Source organism: Siniperca chuatsi, linkage group LG23 (assembly GCF_020085105.1).
Source record: "Siniperca chuatsi isolate FFG_IHB_CAS linkage group LG23, ASM2008510v1, whole genome shotgun sequence".
Classification (NCBI taxonomy): Eukaryota; Metazoa; Chordata; class Actinopteri; order Centrarchiformes; family Sinipercidae; genus Siniperca; species Siniperca chuatsi.
In genome coordinates this window covers 4,980,320-4,995,281 of record NC_058064.1, presented here as the reverse complement: position 1 = coordinate 4,995,281, position 14,962 = coordinate 4,980,320, and the positions used below count along the sequence as shown (strand labels likewise).

Here is a 14,962-nt window from a genome sequence, read left to right as displayed (position 1 = left end):
AGGTAAACTCCTCTTCAGGTAATTAAAAAACCCAAATTCCCAGAAACAAAACCAAGGACATAACCTGTGTCCTCAATGAAAGCTTTGGTCCTGATGGGGAAATTCCTTAAGTTACACATGCTAGCGACACTAAAGAGTCTACTCCAGCCAAACGCAGATTTTAAGACATAACTAAACTTTCTTTTTTTTTTTTTTGTTTTGATGAATATGTTTTCAGTTTTTCCAAAAAACAAAAAGTCTGTTGTCTGTTCTTGATCCTCACATTGGGTAAACGATGGCGCTAGATGATGCCTCTTCAGCAACATGGAGTCTCCACACTGAGTTTCAACTCACTGGGTAGCTTAAATCCGAACGCCCAGCTCTAAACCGCTCACCGATTCCCCACTCGACTGTTTAAATCCCCAATTTATCAGTTTGTCCTCGACCCTCCTTTCATTCCTCCAACTCTTATTTCATAACATGCATTTCAAAACTACTTCTCAAGAAACAGCTAGACTTACTTGTCACAAGTGGCATGGTCTTTGAAGGACTATATATAATTCTAGGCTCAGAGTAGTATGATCGATGATTCCAAATTCATTTAAAATGCTGCACTAATTTTAAGATTTTCTGGATAGGAACTAAATGTATAAATACGAATTATGTTTATGTCTGTGTGTGTGTGTTACCTGGGGCTCATAGCGAACAAGGATGTCATAGTCCATGGACTCTGGGATGTTGTTGATGGTGAACTCTAAGTAGGCTCCTTCTGGCACATTAACAAAACCCATACCGGTCCATGTAGGACTGCGATCCAGAGGATAAGGCCTCGGTACCACCGTCACACCCTGACAACAGAGAGAAAGAGATCAACAAAGCTGTACATATCTGGGTAAAAGCACCACTAAATAGATGGGATAGTACAATAAACACACTCACAGGTCCATGATTGGCGTCCTCCGCCTCGTAGGTGTAGTGATCCAGAGCGATGAAGTAGAAGCCGGATTCAACCTGATCGCAGCGTCGTCCAAACATGTGCTCCCTGCAAACACACTGTCCCGAGTGAGGGTCACAGCTGTGGAGACACAGATGGAGTTTGGTAGATATTATATGTATATCAGTACCTATATTTTCCATTTATTTGTATGTACAATACCACGTGTTTCTATGCTGTATGTTATGTATGAAAACTGAGGATGTCCGTCGTTCCTTATTTGTTTAAAAACTGTCACAGCAGGAAAAGCACAGGTGTAACATCACAACATTAACAACAGCTCTGATCCATTAAGATGCTCCAGTAAGTCATGCCAGTGAGCCAGCAGCCCTTCAAACAGGTGAATGAAATGCAGCCATTATTAATTAAATCAATGTTATTAATTACACCTGCTGTTTTGCTCCTATGACACGTCAAAATATCTGCCCTATTATCTTGTTATCTCAGGATAGCAAGTGGTTTCTCATGATAATGATATCATTGTCTCTTTCCCCTGAGATTATGACATTTTTTGACATCATGAGAAAATAAATTCGTTATCCCAAGGTAACGAGAGAATTAACTTGTGATCTTGAGATATTTATAATGAGTTATAATATTTGGTTTAGGTATATTTATTTTTGTTGCTATATTTGGTCTTTACTGTTGTCCATTACTATTTTGCTGTGGATAAAATATCCTAAAGTATTGTTTGAGTTTAGTTAGTTTTTATTAGTTTTTTTTTTAAACAGATCCTTAATGAGCCTTAATCGGGCTGCAAGAGCACAGACTCTCAATCTCATCTGAAATTCAAAATGTGCACACTTTGCCTACTTGACTATAGCTGGATTGTCAATGGGAGGGTCTGAGATTCAAGGTAATCTCTCTTTACCCACAGTACAATAAATAAACAGTAATTTGACTTTGGTTTCCAGCAAGTTGTGTTATTTCTAAATACTGAAAATGTCTATATATTAAAAAAAGCTATATAAAGCTGAGTATTCTACCTCCCTGCTGCGGGCGCATCCTCAATCATTTGTACAGCTGCTGTGATGTTAACACAAAGCATGAAACTGAACTTTGTTTAAGAGATGTGCCCATTTTTGTGCAAATGTGTTGTGTCTGACTCCTGTATATGTACACTTAGGCTGTTACATCATCGTTAATATAAAATTGCATTTCATTCTGTGATCTCTAAACGTGAATCAATTAATTAATTAATAAAAGTGATCTTTAAACGCACTTATTGTTGACAGCCCCGCCCTGGTCGCAGTTACATGGTCTGCAGCCGTCCATGTCATTGGACAGACCCCAGTGCTGCGGCTACAGGGAAAAGAGTGGACAACAAACATTTGTTCATACACACTGCACACACACATATAGGTAAAAATATCCAAATTGAGGCTGACAGTTAAGTTTGGATCCGCACCAGACACTGATCGCAGTTATGTCCGTCAACAAGGCGTTTGCAGAAGCAACTTCCTGTGTCCGAATCACAGGAGTTTCCTCCAGGTAGAGTGCCCAGCGGGTTACAGGTACAAGCTGCCAAAACACACAACGAAACAATGAAGCAACCGATTCAACTGCGTCAGTCTGTCTAACTGTAGTATATCTACACTGTGCATGTTTGTATCAGTGGTTGAGGAAGTTTTAATTTAAGTTTAATCACTATTTCTGACATTACAGATAACAAAAAGTTATGTTTTCACCTTTCCTTGAAGTCACCATAAAACCAAATCCATTAATTTTCCACCTTAAAATTCCATTAATATACCCATTAACAATGATGAAATTAAGGTGAGGTTAATAAATTAAGGTTTAATGGGATTTTGAGGGGATAGTTAATGGATTGTAATATATTTGGATTGTCATATATATATATGAAGGTCATTTTAATTTATTATATGCATCGTTTAAGGAGTTTTTAAGGGGCTTAAAACCCAAGGTGGAAACCAAAGGGGAATGTCATGTACCCCTTAAATTGTACTTATATTGTTAATTAACAGATTTGTGAATTAAGGTGTTTTTAAAGGTGTTTGGGTTTTGTCTTTTTAAATTAATGGACACATTAAGAGAGCTCTGGCTATCACACTATTGTTTCAGGGGTAAATTAAGGAGTAACTTGGGATTCTTGTTTCATAGTGAGTAGAACCATCCATAAACAACCTCCATCCTATGACTAGTTTTCCTTAATTTTAGTCATCAACCTTTCACACAGAGAGCGAGAATAAATATGGCAGAAAATGTGAATAAGTACTTGGTTTTCCTGAGAAAAAGGATGAAAATGACAAAATCTATATTTTATGTGAAATGAGTTATTTAACAGAAAATGTAGAAACTTGGGGCGTAATATGGGCCTCAACAATAGTCTAATTGTGACAAAAGTTATGTTTTCACCTTTCCTTGAAGTCACCATAAAACCAAATCCATTAATTTTCCACCTTAAAATTCCATTAATATACCCATTAACAATGATGAAATTAAGGTGAGGTTAATAAATTAAGGTTTAATGGGATTTTGAGGGGATAGTTAATGGATTGTAATATATTTGGATTGTCATATATATATATGAAGGTCATTTTAATTTATTATATGCATCGTTTAAGGAGTTTTTAAGGGGCGAAAACCCAAGGTGGAAACCAAAGGGGAATGTCATGTACCCCTTAAATTGTACTTATATTGTTAATTAACAGATTTGTGAATTAAGGTGTTTTTAAAGGTGTTTGGGTTTTGTCTTTTTAAATTAATGGACACATTAAGAGAGCTCTGGCTATCACACTATTGTTTCAGGGGTAAATTAAGGAGTAACTTGGGATTCTTGTTTCATAGTGAGTAGAACCATCCATAAACAACCTCCATCCTATGACTAGTTTTCCTTAATTTTAGTCATCAACCTTTCACACAGAGAGCGAGAATAAATATGGCAGAAAATGTGAATAAGTACTTGGTTTTCCTGAGAAAAAGGATGAAAATGACAAAATCTATATTTTATGTGAAATGAGTTATTTAACAGAAAATGTAGAAACTTGGGGCGTAATATGGGCCTCAACAATAGTCTAATTGTGACTTACGCAGGCAGCCATCAGGCCCCTGTCCCAGTCCGTAGTGTCCCTGTCTGCAGTTGTCGCAGCGCTCGCCCTCCACATTGGCTTTGCACCGACACTGGCCTGAGATCAGCCCAGCTGCTACATCGGTCCGCGAGTCACACAGTCCGCCCTGCAGAGATCCGTCCGGGTCACAGTTACACTCTGTGGAGACACGAAAAAAGACATTAGGAAGATTGTGTGGACACATGAATGCTAATCATTCCCACATCTTATGGTCATGTGAAAAGATTAACATATTTTGGGAGAATATACTGTATGTTTAACCTTGAGAGACATCTCAGGTTATGAGATCCCTACGGACAGCAACATAATCTATCTTTGATAACGGAAGACATAGTAATAACAAAACAACCTGTATCTCTATAAACTTTACTGGTTGCCTGGAAAAGGCAATAGGTGAATGAATTCATATTTTCACAATGGACAGACATAGTGAGGGAAATATTTGTGATAAAAATTACATTTTCCTTGAGGAATTTAGGGAAACCTTCCCCAGAAAATGGTATGAATGGATCCCCTTCACTGCAAACAAAAAGGACGCTATCATATCTGAATTTGGATAAATCTGAGGACAATATGGATTGTCATGCTTTGTATACATTTGTTTTTTTAATTTCTTTTGCAAAATGTCTTTAATTTACTTACTACTGCCACACCACTGTACATACCCATACATATTTATACTACTGTCCATACTGTATATATCTGACCTATGGTGTATACACCGTATCATACCTCCAGCAGTTTATTCTGTACATAATATCTTAGTATTTCCATTACTTGTACTTATACCTGCACTACATATTGTGCCTGCTGTAATTGCTGTGATGTTCAGACATCATATATCTTAGCTTATTCATATCTACTCCTTCCTGTTTATTCGTACATTACCATTATATATATATATTTTTTTGTTTTTTTTTGTTTTATTATAACTCTGCACTTTACGGCTTTTTGCATAAATGCTAAAACTGCATTGTCTCAGTAGTTGTACTCTCTACAAGGACAATAAAGTTTAATCTAGTCTAAAAATTGTTACAAATAATAAGTGACTAAAAATTTCATTAAAACTGTTAATTTAAACGAACGAGGGAACGAACGAGCGAACGAGCGAATATCAGATTCTTTCAGTTTCTCCCAACAAAGACGTCTTAACCTGCTCCGTGTGTCAGTGAACGTGTCACTTTGAAAAAACGCTCGCTCTGGTTCTATTTTGGCAATGTTTCACGCACTTGCTCCACCTCCAACCTATTTTCATTGGTCGACGCTGACGTCCTTGACATTTCCGTTTCTCCTCCAGTCAGCAGTCAACATGGACGGTGAGAGTCTCATTTACGAGGTTGAGAAGCGGCACATCTTGAATGATCCACAGCACCCTTTTTATGAACAAATAACTTAGACACTGATTCATTTGCAGAGGGTCTGGTCAGTAAATGTTGAAATGTCTTGCTCTGTAACAAAGTGATGGATGAAGGGGTCAGAAAGAAAACAAATGGTCGAAAACAACACCACAAAATCTTGCTAATCTGCCCTTTCAGTCCAGAAAAAAAGATTTATCTGTCCATCTACTCTGGAGATAGGATTTCCCTTTATGATGTTAAAAAAATAAAGAGATTAAATAACGTTAGCTTATCTTGTATCTACAAGTTATTTGTGAGTGAGACTGGACGAGATAATGAAGAGCGAAGATCTGCAAAAGCAGTGTGTAATTTAAAAGATGAGGAAAAGAGACGGGGAGGCTGTATTTCATTTTACAGCACCATTTCCGCTTGCAGCTAGTACTCAGTAGGTAATTACAATCATGATGTAACGACGGCTAATTTCTGCTTTTCACTTCAAAGGCTTCAACACAGTTGGTGAGTGCAGCTCCAGCTGGTGCTTGTCTAAGAAAGAAACCTGTCCTAGAGGAGGACACCAGCAGGCACTTTAACAGACTAGTTCATGTAATGAGTCGAGTGGGCCTTAAAGTGGAACAATGCAGTGGAAAACACTCAGGGGTCAGAGGTCACGTAGAGGTGACTTACGCTCACAGATGTTGGGGGCCCTCAGGTCTCGGTTAGGGTGCTGGTAGTAGAAGGGTGCACACTGCTCGCACTGTCGGCCCACCGTGTTGTGTTGACAGTCGTCGCACACGCCTCCGCTCATGTTGCCGGTCGTCATGTACACGGCCAGGTCGAAGTGACACGATGACGAGTGCTGGTTACACTCACACTCTGAGACAGAAAGTGAGATTTACTGGTCTTTCCTTTGAAAATGTGTATTTTATTTTCAAGTACAGTGTATAGACTTTACTCTTGTAGAATATATGTTATTATCTCATTGTTTTCGTCTGTGTTAAATAGGGCTGCAACTATGTATTACTTTCATTATCAATTAATCTGGTGATTATATTCTCGATTAATCGTTTAGTTCACGGTCTCCCAGATGTCTTGTTTTGTCTGATTGACAGAAGCCAAAGATATTTAATTTACTGTGATACATGACAGAGAAAAGCAACAAATTCTCATATTTATTTGAGAAGCTGGGACAGGGGAATATTCTGCATTTTTATTAATCGATTATCAAAATAGTTGCAGATCAACTAATCAATTAATCAACTAAGCTCTAGTCTGTAAAGCGCTTTGTTAAAGTGTTATGTAAATGAAGGTTATTAAAAGAATTACATTACATTTAGGGAAATACATTTAAATCGCTTTCTTGTTGAGAGAGTTTGAGATTGATACCACTCTCGTGTCTGTATGCTAAATCAGCAGTTAGCTTAGCTTAGCATGAAGACTGGAAGCAGGGGGAAACAGCTAGCACAGTTTGGTTAATCAAACACTTTTTTTTTTACACGGATTAAACAAGAAGGTGCTGGTAGGTTTGTTACCTTTGGACAGAGACAGGCTAGATGTTTCCCCCTGTTTTCAGGCTTTATGCTAAGCTAAGCTAGTCACCTGCTAACTCTACCTCCATGCTGTATTTGACGTACAGACATGAGAGTGGTATCAATCAGAAAATATGAACAGGCACAGAGCAAAAGACAGTAAACAGAAAGAGGAGCGAACTGGCTCTGCATTTCTGTTTGTGTTCTTACTCTTGCAGGAGTGGGTGTTTCGTCCCTCTGCAGGTCTCCAAGGCAGATCGTGGTAAAAGTCTTGACAGCGCTCACAGTTTAGTCCCTCGGTGTTGTGATTACATACACAGCGGCCATGGACCTACACACACACATAAAATAAATTGTGGTGAGATTGTTTGTGTCCAAAGTCAAGAAACAAATTTGAACTTCAACTTCTAAGCCAACATGAACAACAAGTCCTTAAAGTGCTCATTTTCATCTACAATTCCATGACTGGGTAAACACCATCTGCTGATGAAGATCATGTGATGTGATCGAAAGCTACAGAACAGCTACTAAATTGACTTTGTGGTATGATTTTTTTCAACTAAACCTAAAAGACATTTGATAAAAGATTCAGAGAAATATTCAGATCTGATTAAATGCTGCTCATGATTTATTGTTGCGACTCTCGCTAGACAAAACAAGCTCACTTAAAAAGGTCCATTTAGTGGCTGTTCTGGACCTTTCGATCATATCACATGATCTTCATCAGCAGATGGGGTTACCCATTTGTCATGAAATTGTAGATATTGAAATTTAAATTTTTTTTCTGAGCACTTTAAGGACTTCTCGTCCATAAAAGTTGAGCAACTTTTATTCAGTCCTTTATTAAGTCCTTAAAGTGCTCAGAAAAAAATGACACTGTGCTGAGGAAGACTGTGTGATGCAATTGAAAGCTCCAGAACAGCTGCTGAGTGGGTATGATTGTTTCCAATGTCAAGCAGGAACTCTTAATCTCAATTCAACTCTCATTTTGGTCATTCTCTTTATTTTTCTTTAGATTATATGAAATCAATATCAAAAATAAATAACAAATCAATCTAAAATTATATTGAAATGAAATAAAAATTTCGCAGGCTTTTTATTTTTTATTCTATATTTCTTTCATTCTTTCATCCATTGACTGTGAGTCTGTGTTTGATGTACCATGCCCTCAGCTCCGGCGGGGGGTCCATCGATCGGGGCGCACTCGGAGGCGTGTCCGTAGCAAAAGCAGTTGCCACGGACGACCATGTCGTACAAGGAGTAGTAGTACTTCTCCGTCACCTCGTCGCGGGAGTCGAGCAAGTTGTCGCCCAACGTGTGGAGCTTGATGAACTTCACCCGGAGGTTAGTGATCTTCAGCATGTCTGCACACACACACACACACACACACACACACACACACACACACACACACACACAAAGAGGAGATTATAGTGTTTTCACACACACCTTTTTACAGCTTTATTTATCCAGGGAAAGTTTAGTTAGCGAGTTTTAAAGTTTCTCGCCGAGTTTCAGACCTCAAGGATGCCGCTGCTGTTCCTCACACACCCACAGCATTCACCACATACTTAACACGAGGCCTCTGCATGTGTGTGTGAGTGTGTCTCAGTCTGGAAGTAGGTGAGTGTACAAAAGCCGAGTCGCGTCCACACGTTAAATTCCATGCGGTGCTCTTCCTGTCTGACCTCTGACCCCTGCGACTCTGCTCCAGGTAGCTGTTACCTGGACTACAGACGACTAAAAGTTACTAGAAATCATCTCAATTCTATAATGAGTTCACTGGATCTTTGTCTTTCTTGTGGCCCGACACCAGGGAGGTCAGAGGTCACGCTCAGGTCAAATTAAACTAATCTAAAAAGTCACAGCACAGCAGGTCACATACAGAAATGTAAAATGTATCTACAGGCAAGCAATTCAACATGAATTAATATTTACTTGGGTTTGAATTGAGCTTTCATTTCAAGGATATTCATATTTTCCCTGTGATTAATACTAAATTACATCCTTTAACAAAATATCTTGGAAATAATTAGTAAATTAAAGACCTGTAAAACAAAAGTGTTATTGTTATTACCTTTTCCCCCTAAGTATTTCTCTGCTAATTATTGATTAATTACTGGATGTTTAACAGCGTTCTGCACTACATCACTATACGGTACATGACAGCTGTATTTTATTTATTTTTTTAGGGCTTTTTGCCTTTATTTGATAGGATATGACAGCTGTATTTATCTGATGTACCATATGTAGGGTTTTTTGGTTTAATTGAATGAATTCTTCGCAAGATAAATCTCTGGGGCCATGAGATATAGCCTCCAAATTGCTACCAATATATAAGAAGAGTAATTCAAATTCAGGCAGTGCGAGAGGATTAACAGGACAGAAAAAATCCTTGCAACACAAAATCCTCTTTATTTTTTTAAGAATTTGCTCAATCTTATATTTTTTCTTGTGAGTTACTGGATGATTTTACTTCCTCAGACTTCAAATAAATAATCAAATTATTCAAATAAATTAATCTGACAGGGAAAAATTACTCTTTGGCCATCTGTTCACAACTCATACAAATATGCAACCTGTGATGAGGGGCCACCGTTACACATTGCTTCATTTTTAGGATTCACAACCCAAAAATGTTAGGAGCCTCTAATCTATACAATGCCAACAACACAACAATAATAGTTTTTAAAGTTGCAAAGAAAACTTTCTTTATGGCATTTTAGGAGCAGCTTACTCTGTATCCTCAGGCTGTAGGGGTCCTCAATCTTGAAGGCGGGGTCCAGCACCCGAAATATCACCTAACAGAGAGAAAACCAGGTGAAAGTTTGTATTGGAAGTGACTTCTAACTGAGATTTATACATTTATACCCTTCATCCTAATCCCAGACACTCTTATCAATAGAAAAATCTTCAAAAATGTAAATAAAAAGGCAAATAAGTTTTCTAAAAAAAAAAAAAGAACTGAAGGCGAACTCACCTCTCCCTCTGTGGATGGTTCGATGTCTGAGTAACGGGAGTCGCAGAGGATTTCGTCCACTTTGACCATCGGCCCGGAGGACACGCCGGGGAAGGATGTCTCACAGTCGTAGGCAAAGTAACGATAAACCTGCCAATTCTTCCCAAAGTCCATCGATCGCTCGATCACCATGGCAGCCGGCCGAAACGTCTGTCAACAGAGTTGGACAGAAAAACCTCTAAATCACTGGCAATAATGTGAGCAATAAGTATTATTAATGCTTGCTCATTCATTAGACACGATATTTATATCACGTTGTTTTTCAACGTGCATCTGCATCTTCTTGTACTCTCAGATGTCATGTTTTAAAAGTTGATTTTGATCCTGAAAACCAAAGACTGTTGTTGCTTTTTCATTTAATTTCTCATCCAGCTTCTTTCAAATAATCACGTATTTCTGAGCATGATCACCTGTATGGTTGTGTCTGTAGGAATGATCAGAGAAACCAAATTGTAGTGTGATCTAAATACTCCAAATGTGATTAGATCTAATTTTGTGAAAGGATAGCTAATCTGCATCTTCTCTTCCCCTCAGATGTCAGATTTCTTTCCCTCTGATTCATCCTGAAAACCAAATATAGTTGAGGCTTTTTCATGTCATTAACATTCAGTTTATTTTACATTTTACAGAAAGTTTCTGTGTTAATGATCAGGGAAACCAAACTATAGTGGTATCAACTACTCAGATTTTGTTAAAACTAAAGTTGGATACAATGATAATAAATATGACTTGAAAATAAAGTAATGATATTACTAAAAGGGTAGAGGCTGTTAGAGGTGTTGATCTTTTCTGCCAGATAGTCCCAAAACAGGATGGGACAGGCTAGCGTGTCTTTGATGGGGTGTTTTGACTATGATGTAGAAAAACAGGCACGAATCCAGCTGGCTGCCGTCATGGCCGACCATGTGACAGCAATGATTTTTACCGCACAGCCCCAAACTCATCCTGCTCTCCCTCCTTCTTCTTCCCACCGTTCTCCAGAGACCAGAATGATTTTCCACATTCCTCCACCACAGCTGTCTGATGCTGTTTATCTCTGTGCCGTATGGGAGTATTTGTATGATATATATGTGTGTGTGTGTGTGTGTGTGTGTGCGTGAGAGAACAGGCACCTTGAAGGTCATGATAAGGTGTGTGAAATGAAACTCGGCCTCCAGGTCCAGCTGGATGGTCACATTCTCCACACCTGCAGGTAAAAGGAAACACACAGGAAATTAACAATTAAAGCCACATCTCCTTCTTGACTGATTGCCGTTCATAAAAAAAACAACTTACTATTAAAACTGTCAACACAGCCCAGACAGACTTTCTCACACACTTAAACACACTTTCTTTTAAATATTTACAGACGCTTTCAGCACATGTTTATGCAGCTCAGTCAGCTTGCTTTCCTGCCATGCCTACATATGAATATAATCAAAGCTCTGGTCCTGGATTGTGTCGCACCAGCTATTCCTAAATTCTTCACTAAGTTTATGTGTAAAGACCTAGCTTTGCACCACTAAAATTTAAGAAATGTCTAACTAATGTGTTAATTGTTTGGAAACATTTGTAGCACTCAACTATGTACACAAGAAATCACTGTAGCATCTAGCGCTAGTAACATAACTTCCACAAATCACAGTTTTAGGAGACCAAACAATATATTAAACTTAACTGCTAACCATTTGTGAATGTACAGTAGGTACGGCGCTACGGCTTTATTAGCCATGCTAGCTGGCTAACTACTGGATGGATTGTCGTGAAGTTTGATACAGACATGCATGCCCTCCTCAGGATGAATTGTTGTCAGATGTCTCCACCAGAAGGTCACCTGATCACACCTGCCTGGAAAGGGAAAAGTCCTGCCCAGCTGCAATCACTTTACCTTAACAAGAGGCTTGTTCTTTCTTTGACCCCAGCCATGTTGTGCTAGTACTTGATTTAATTTATTGTGCACACTTTCTGATAAGATATTTGATTTTCATGTTAATAGAGGGAAGGAAATAAAAGTGGTCTGCGTTGCCTCTACTGTCTATCGGTCTGACATTGGCATTTAGCTCAAAGTACATCCTCACAGAGCCGCTAGTATGACTGTAGACTCTTAAGTCTTTTACATATATAAATACCTGGAGAGTGTGTTTAAAAGTTAGTGGTATGAATGTAGTTAAGACTGAGAGGAAAATATCCAGTTAAGCTAATCTAACTGACATTTGGTAATTGAATCTAATGTTGCTGGCACAATGTTTTGTCATTTGAGGTTAATTGTTTTTGTGAAATGTAATTTAAAGTCTTATAAATTATTATTAAACAGGATTTTATCAAGTGTGGGGTCAGATATGTCGACCATATCCTGTTACCTCTTTTAACTCTACTCTTCAATCTAAAAGGGTTACATATAACCAAGCTATTAGTTTGTCAGTTAGCTACATAGGTTACACCTGGCAGTTACTGGGTGTAAATATTTAGTAACAACTAATCTCTACGTAAGAACTAGTTTGTGTGGTGCAACCCATTTTAATTTAGTGATATGTAAATCTCCACTTATAACTGGGCTAAGTTTGAACTTAAGAGCAGCTGGTGCAGCCAGCTCGGATTCAAGATAGAACTGGAGGGATACTGCGAGGGAATTAGGAAATCCCAAGCCAAAGCCATTGTGTGTCTGCAGCTTCCTGCTGTTTTCAAAGTCATCTGCACTGCTGGCCACCGCTCCCTCCATGACTCACACCTCTGACAGATTCCCACCACTCAGCGTCTGCATGTGCAGCATGATTGTGGGAGCAAAGAGGGCAGGATTTGGCTTTTAGTCTGTATGGGAACTTGCTGTAATGGGATTTCTTTCAGGGCTCAAATTAAGGAAGTCATGAAGGTGATTGTTGTTGGTTTTCACCTTTCAACTCCACAAATGTTGTACAGTCAAACGAGTCATAAGTCATGTAAGTGAGGCGTGTGCTATTAATCAGGCAGATCAGCATTTCTAGCATTACTCTAAAACCATCAGATTAACTGAATCTGATATTCTCTTTAAAACATATTGTTGTTCTCTTGCATACAATTGTGCTTGATACTGTTTCTGCTGAGTGAATTAATCTGTTAATCTATTAATTTGTTGTTGGTTTACATCTGAATATAGCCTATATTCTTTTTAAATTATTTATTACTTATAAAACAACAGAAAAAGGGATTCCATACACAAGAAGAGACTCTACAAAGAGAGTTTTTTAAAGATGATGACATTATTTATAACAATTCTACCAACATTGGTCTGTGAAATCCAAATAAGGCTCACAAGTCTATTACAGTACAGTATACACGTACTAACTTACTTTATCTGCTCAAACTTTATATTTGGCATGTGTGTATGTGCATTTTTATGTATTTGGATACATACTACATGTGCACTGTATATTAGTACATACATTTTCTTTTGTGTAAAGCACTTTGGCACAAACCAGATTTGTTTTTAAAGGTTTGTATTTAAATTAACTTATATTTGAACTTGACGTTGCACTAGCATCTCCTAAATAGTTGTTGTCTTGGAGGTTTTTATACACGATTGTTTCAACAGTCGTCCAAAAACCAATGATCAGCAACCAAGGGCATGTGAAAAAGGTCTTGTGGATCAGAGAAATCAAAGGAAAATGGTGAGTCGCGCAAACTAAGGTGGCACAAAAGGGAAAATGAGATCAAATTCAACTTAGATGAGCAAAATGGCATTTATTTAACCACACACACACCTCTTTAATAAGATATTTTGCCGTGACACCTGTATGAGAACAATTAATTATTTTATTGCCCTACTGGAGAGTTTTATGCTTACACTTCTACATCTGGCTTCAAGGTGAATTTACGCTGTTTTGAGAGTAAAAACTGTTTCCCGTTCTCACTGTGGAGCCCTCTGAACCACCGCTGTCTCATTACACACTTCCTTTTTCCCACTTTAAAGGCCCGTGCGTGTTCAAGTGGTGACACACATCTGTTTCTTATCCGCACACCTGTTCTCCTCCGCACACCTGTAAGCCCCGCCCCCTATCCCTGCTGTGATTGGCTGCAGGGAGAGGCTCTGTGATCTCTCTGTCTAGTCATTACAGAGCTCAGTTCCCATGAGAACAGTCTCAGTGGGAGCTCACACGCTATGCTCTTCATTTAAAAACCAGGAGTGAACAGGAATTCTGCCTCTTTCATTCAAGAACAAACACACTTTCTTTTTGTTTTCTGTCTCTCACCATTCTCCGACTGCCACCAGGTCTTGAGTCGGTTGTGGGCGAAGGTGGTGACCACGTTCTCGATGGTGTGGCTGAGGTGGTTGTTGTCCTCGTTGTACATCTGCCTGGAGTCGCACACAAAACATTTCTTCTCCTCCTGATGGACAGAGAGCGCAGAGTGTTAAACTTTTGTGTTTTATTCACCCAGGTTTTAAAATTTCTGCTCTGAGATTTCTACCACAACCCAAATACAGTGAACACAACACAACACAAAGATGAATTATGTTATCTTTGTTGCCCTGGTTATTCCATGAAACAGGATATCAGCAGTTTTCATAGTGACTTCTTCGGTAGAAAGTACTTCCAAAGAAAAAAGGCAAAGAATTTTTGATGAATCAAGCTTCGCTATCTGGCAGTCTGTTGGATAAATTAATGTTTGGCAGAGGAGAATGTAACTTGCCTGATTGCATAGTGCCAGCTAAGGCTGCAACTAATGATTATTTATATTATCGATTAATCATTTGGTTTATAAAATGTCGGAAAATAATAAAATATACCCATCAAACTTTCCAAAATTGCTTGTTTTGTCCAAAAAACCCCAAAGACATTCAGTTTCTTATCACAGAAGACAAAAAAGGCAGCAAATCCTCACATTTAAGAAGATGGATTTTTGCTTGAAAAACAATTAATTGATTATCAAAATTGTTGCCAATCAATCAATTAATTGACTAATTGTTTCAGCTCTAGTGCCAACTGGAACGTTTGACGGAGGAGTAATAATGGTTTAGGTCTGTTTTCATGGTTTAAGTTGGCCCCTTAGTTCCAATTAGGGAA

General features: G+C 38.4%; 1 protein-coding gene across 3 annotated transcripts in view; it reads right to left on the bottom strand.

Annotated features, from left to right (window-relative positions):
* Positions 1 to 14,962, bottom strand: part of lamb1b (laminin, beta 1b) — a 37,883-nt gene that overhangs the window by 18,036 nt on the left and 4,885 nt on the right. Inside the window, exons 3-14 of one of the 3 annotated variants that reach the window (XM_044186184.1) lie at positions 14,150 to 14,285; positions 11,057 to 11,130; positions 9,906 to 10,094; positions 9,663 to 9,726; positions 8,087 to 8,289; positions 7,136 to 7,256; positions 6,084 to 6,272; positions 4,024 to 4,200; positions 2,382 to 2,494; positions 2,196 to 2,275; positions 919 to 1,054; positions 669 to 827 (exon numbers count right to left, since the gene is read on the bottom strand). In XM_044186184.1, coding sequence (XP_044042119.1) covers positions 669 to 827; positions 919 to 1,054; positions 2,196 to 2,275; positions 2,382 to 2,494; positions 4,024 to 4,200; positions 6,084 to 6,272; positions 7,136 to 7,256; positions 8,087 to 8,289; positions 9,663 to 9,726; positions 9,906 to 10,094; positions 11,057 to 11,130; positions 14,150 to 14,285 — 1,641 coding nt within the window. Of the gene's footprint in view, positions 1 to 668; positions 828 to 918; positions 1,055 to 2,195; positions 2,276 to 2,381; positions 2,495 to 4,023; positions 4,201 to 6,083; positions 6,273 to 7,135; positions 7,257 to 8,086; positions 8,290 to 9,662; positions 9,727 to 9,905; positions 10,095 to 11,056; positions 11,131 to 11,608; positions 11,744 to 14,149; positions 14,286 to 14,962 lie in introns of those variants that run through there. The other 2 variants (XM_044186185.1, XM_044186187.1) reach the window with 2 other exon arrangements.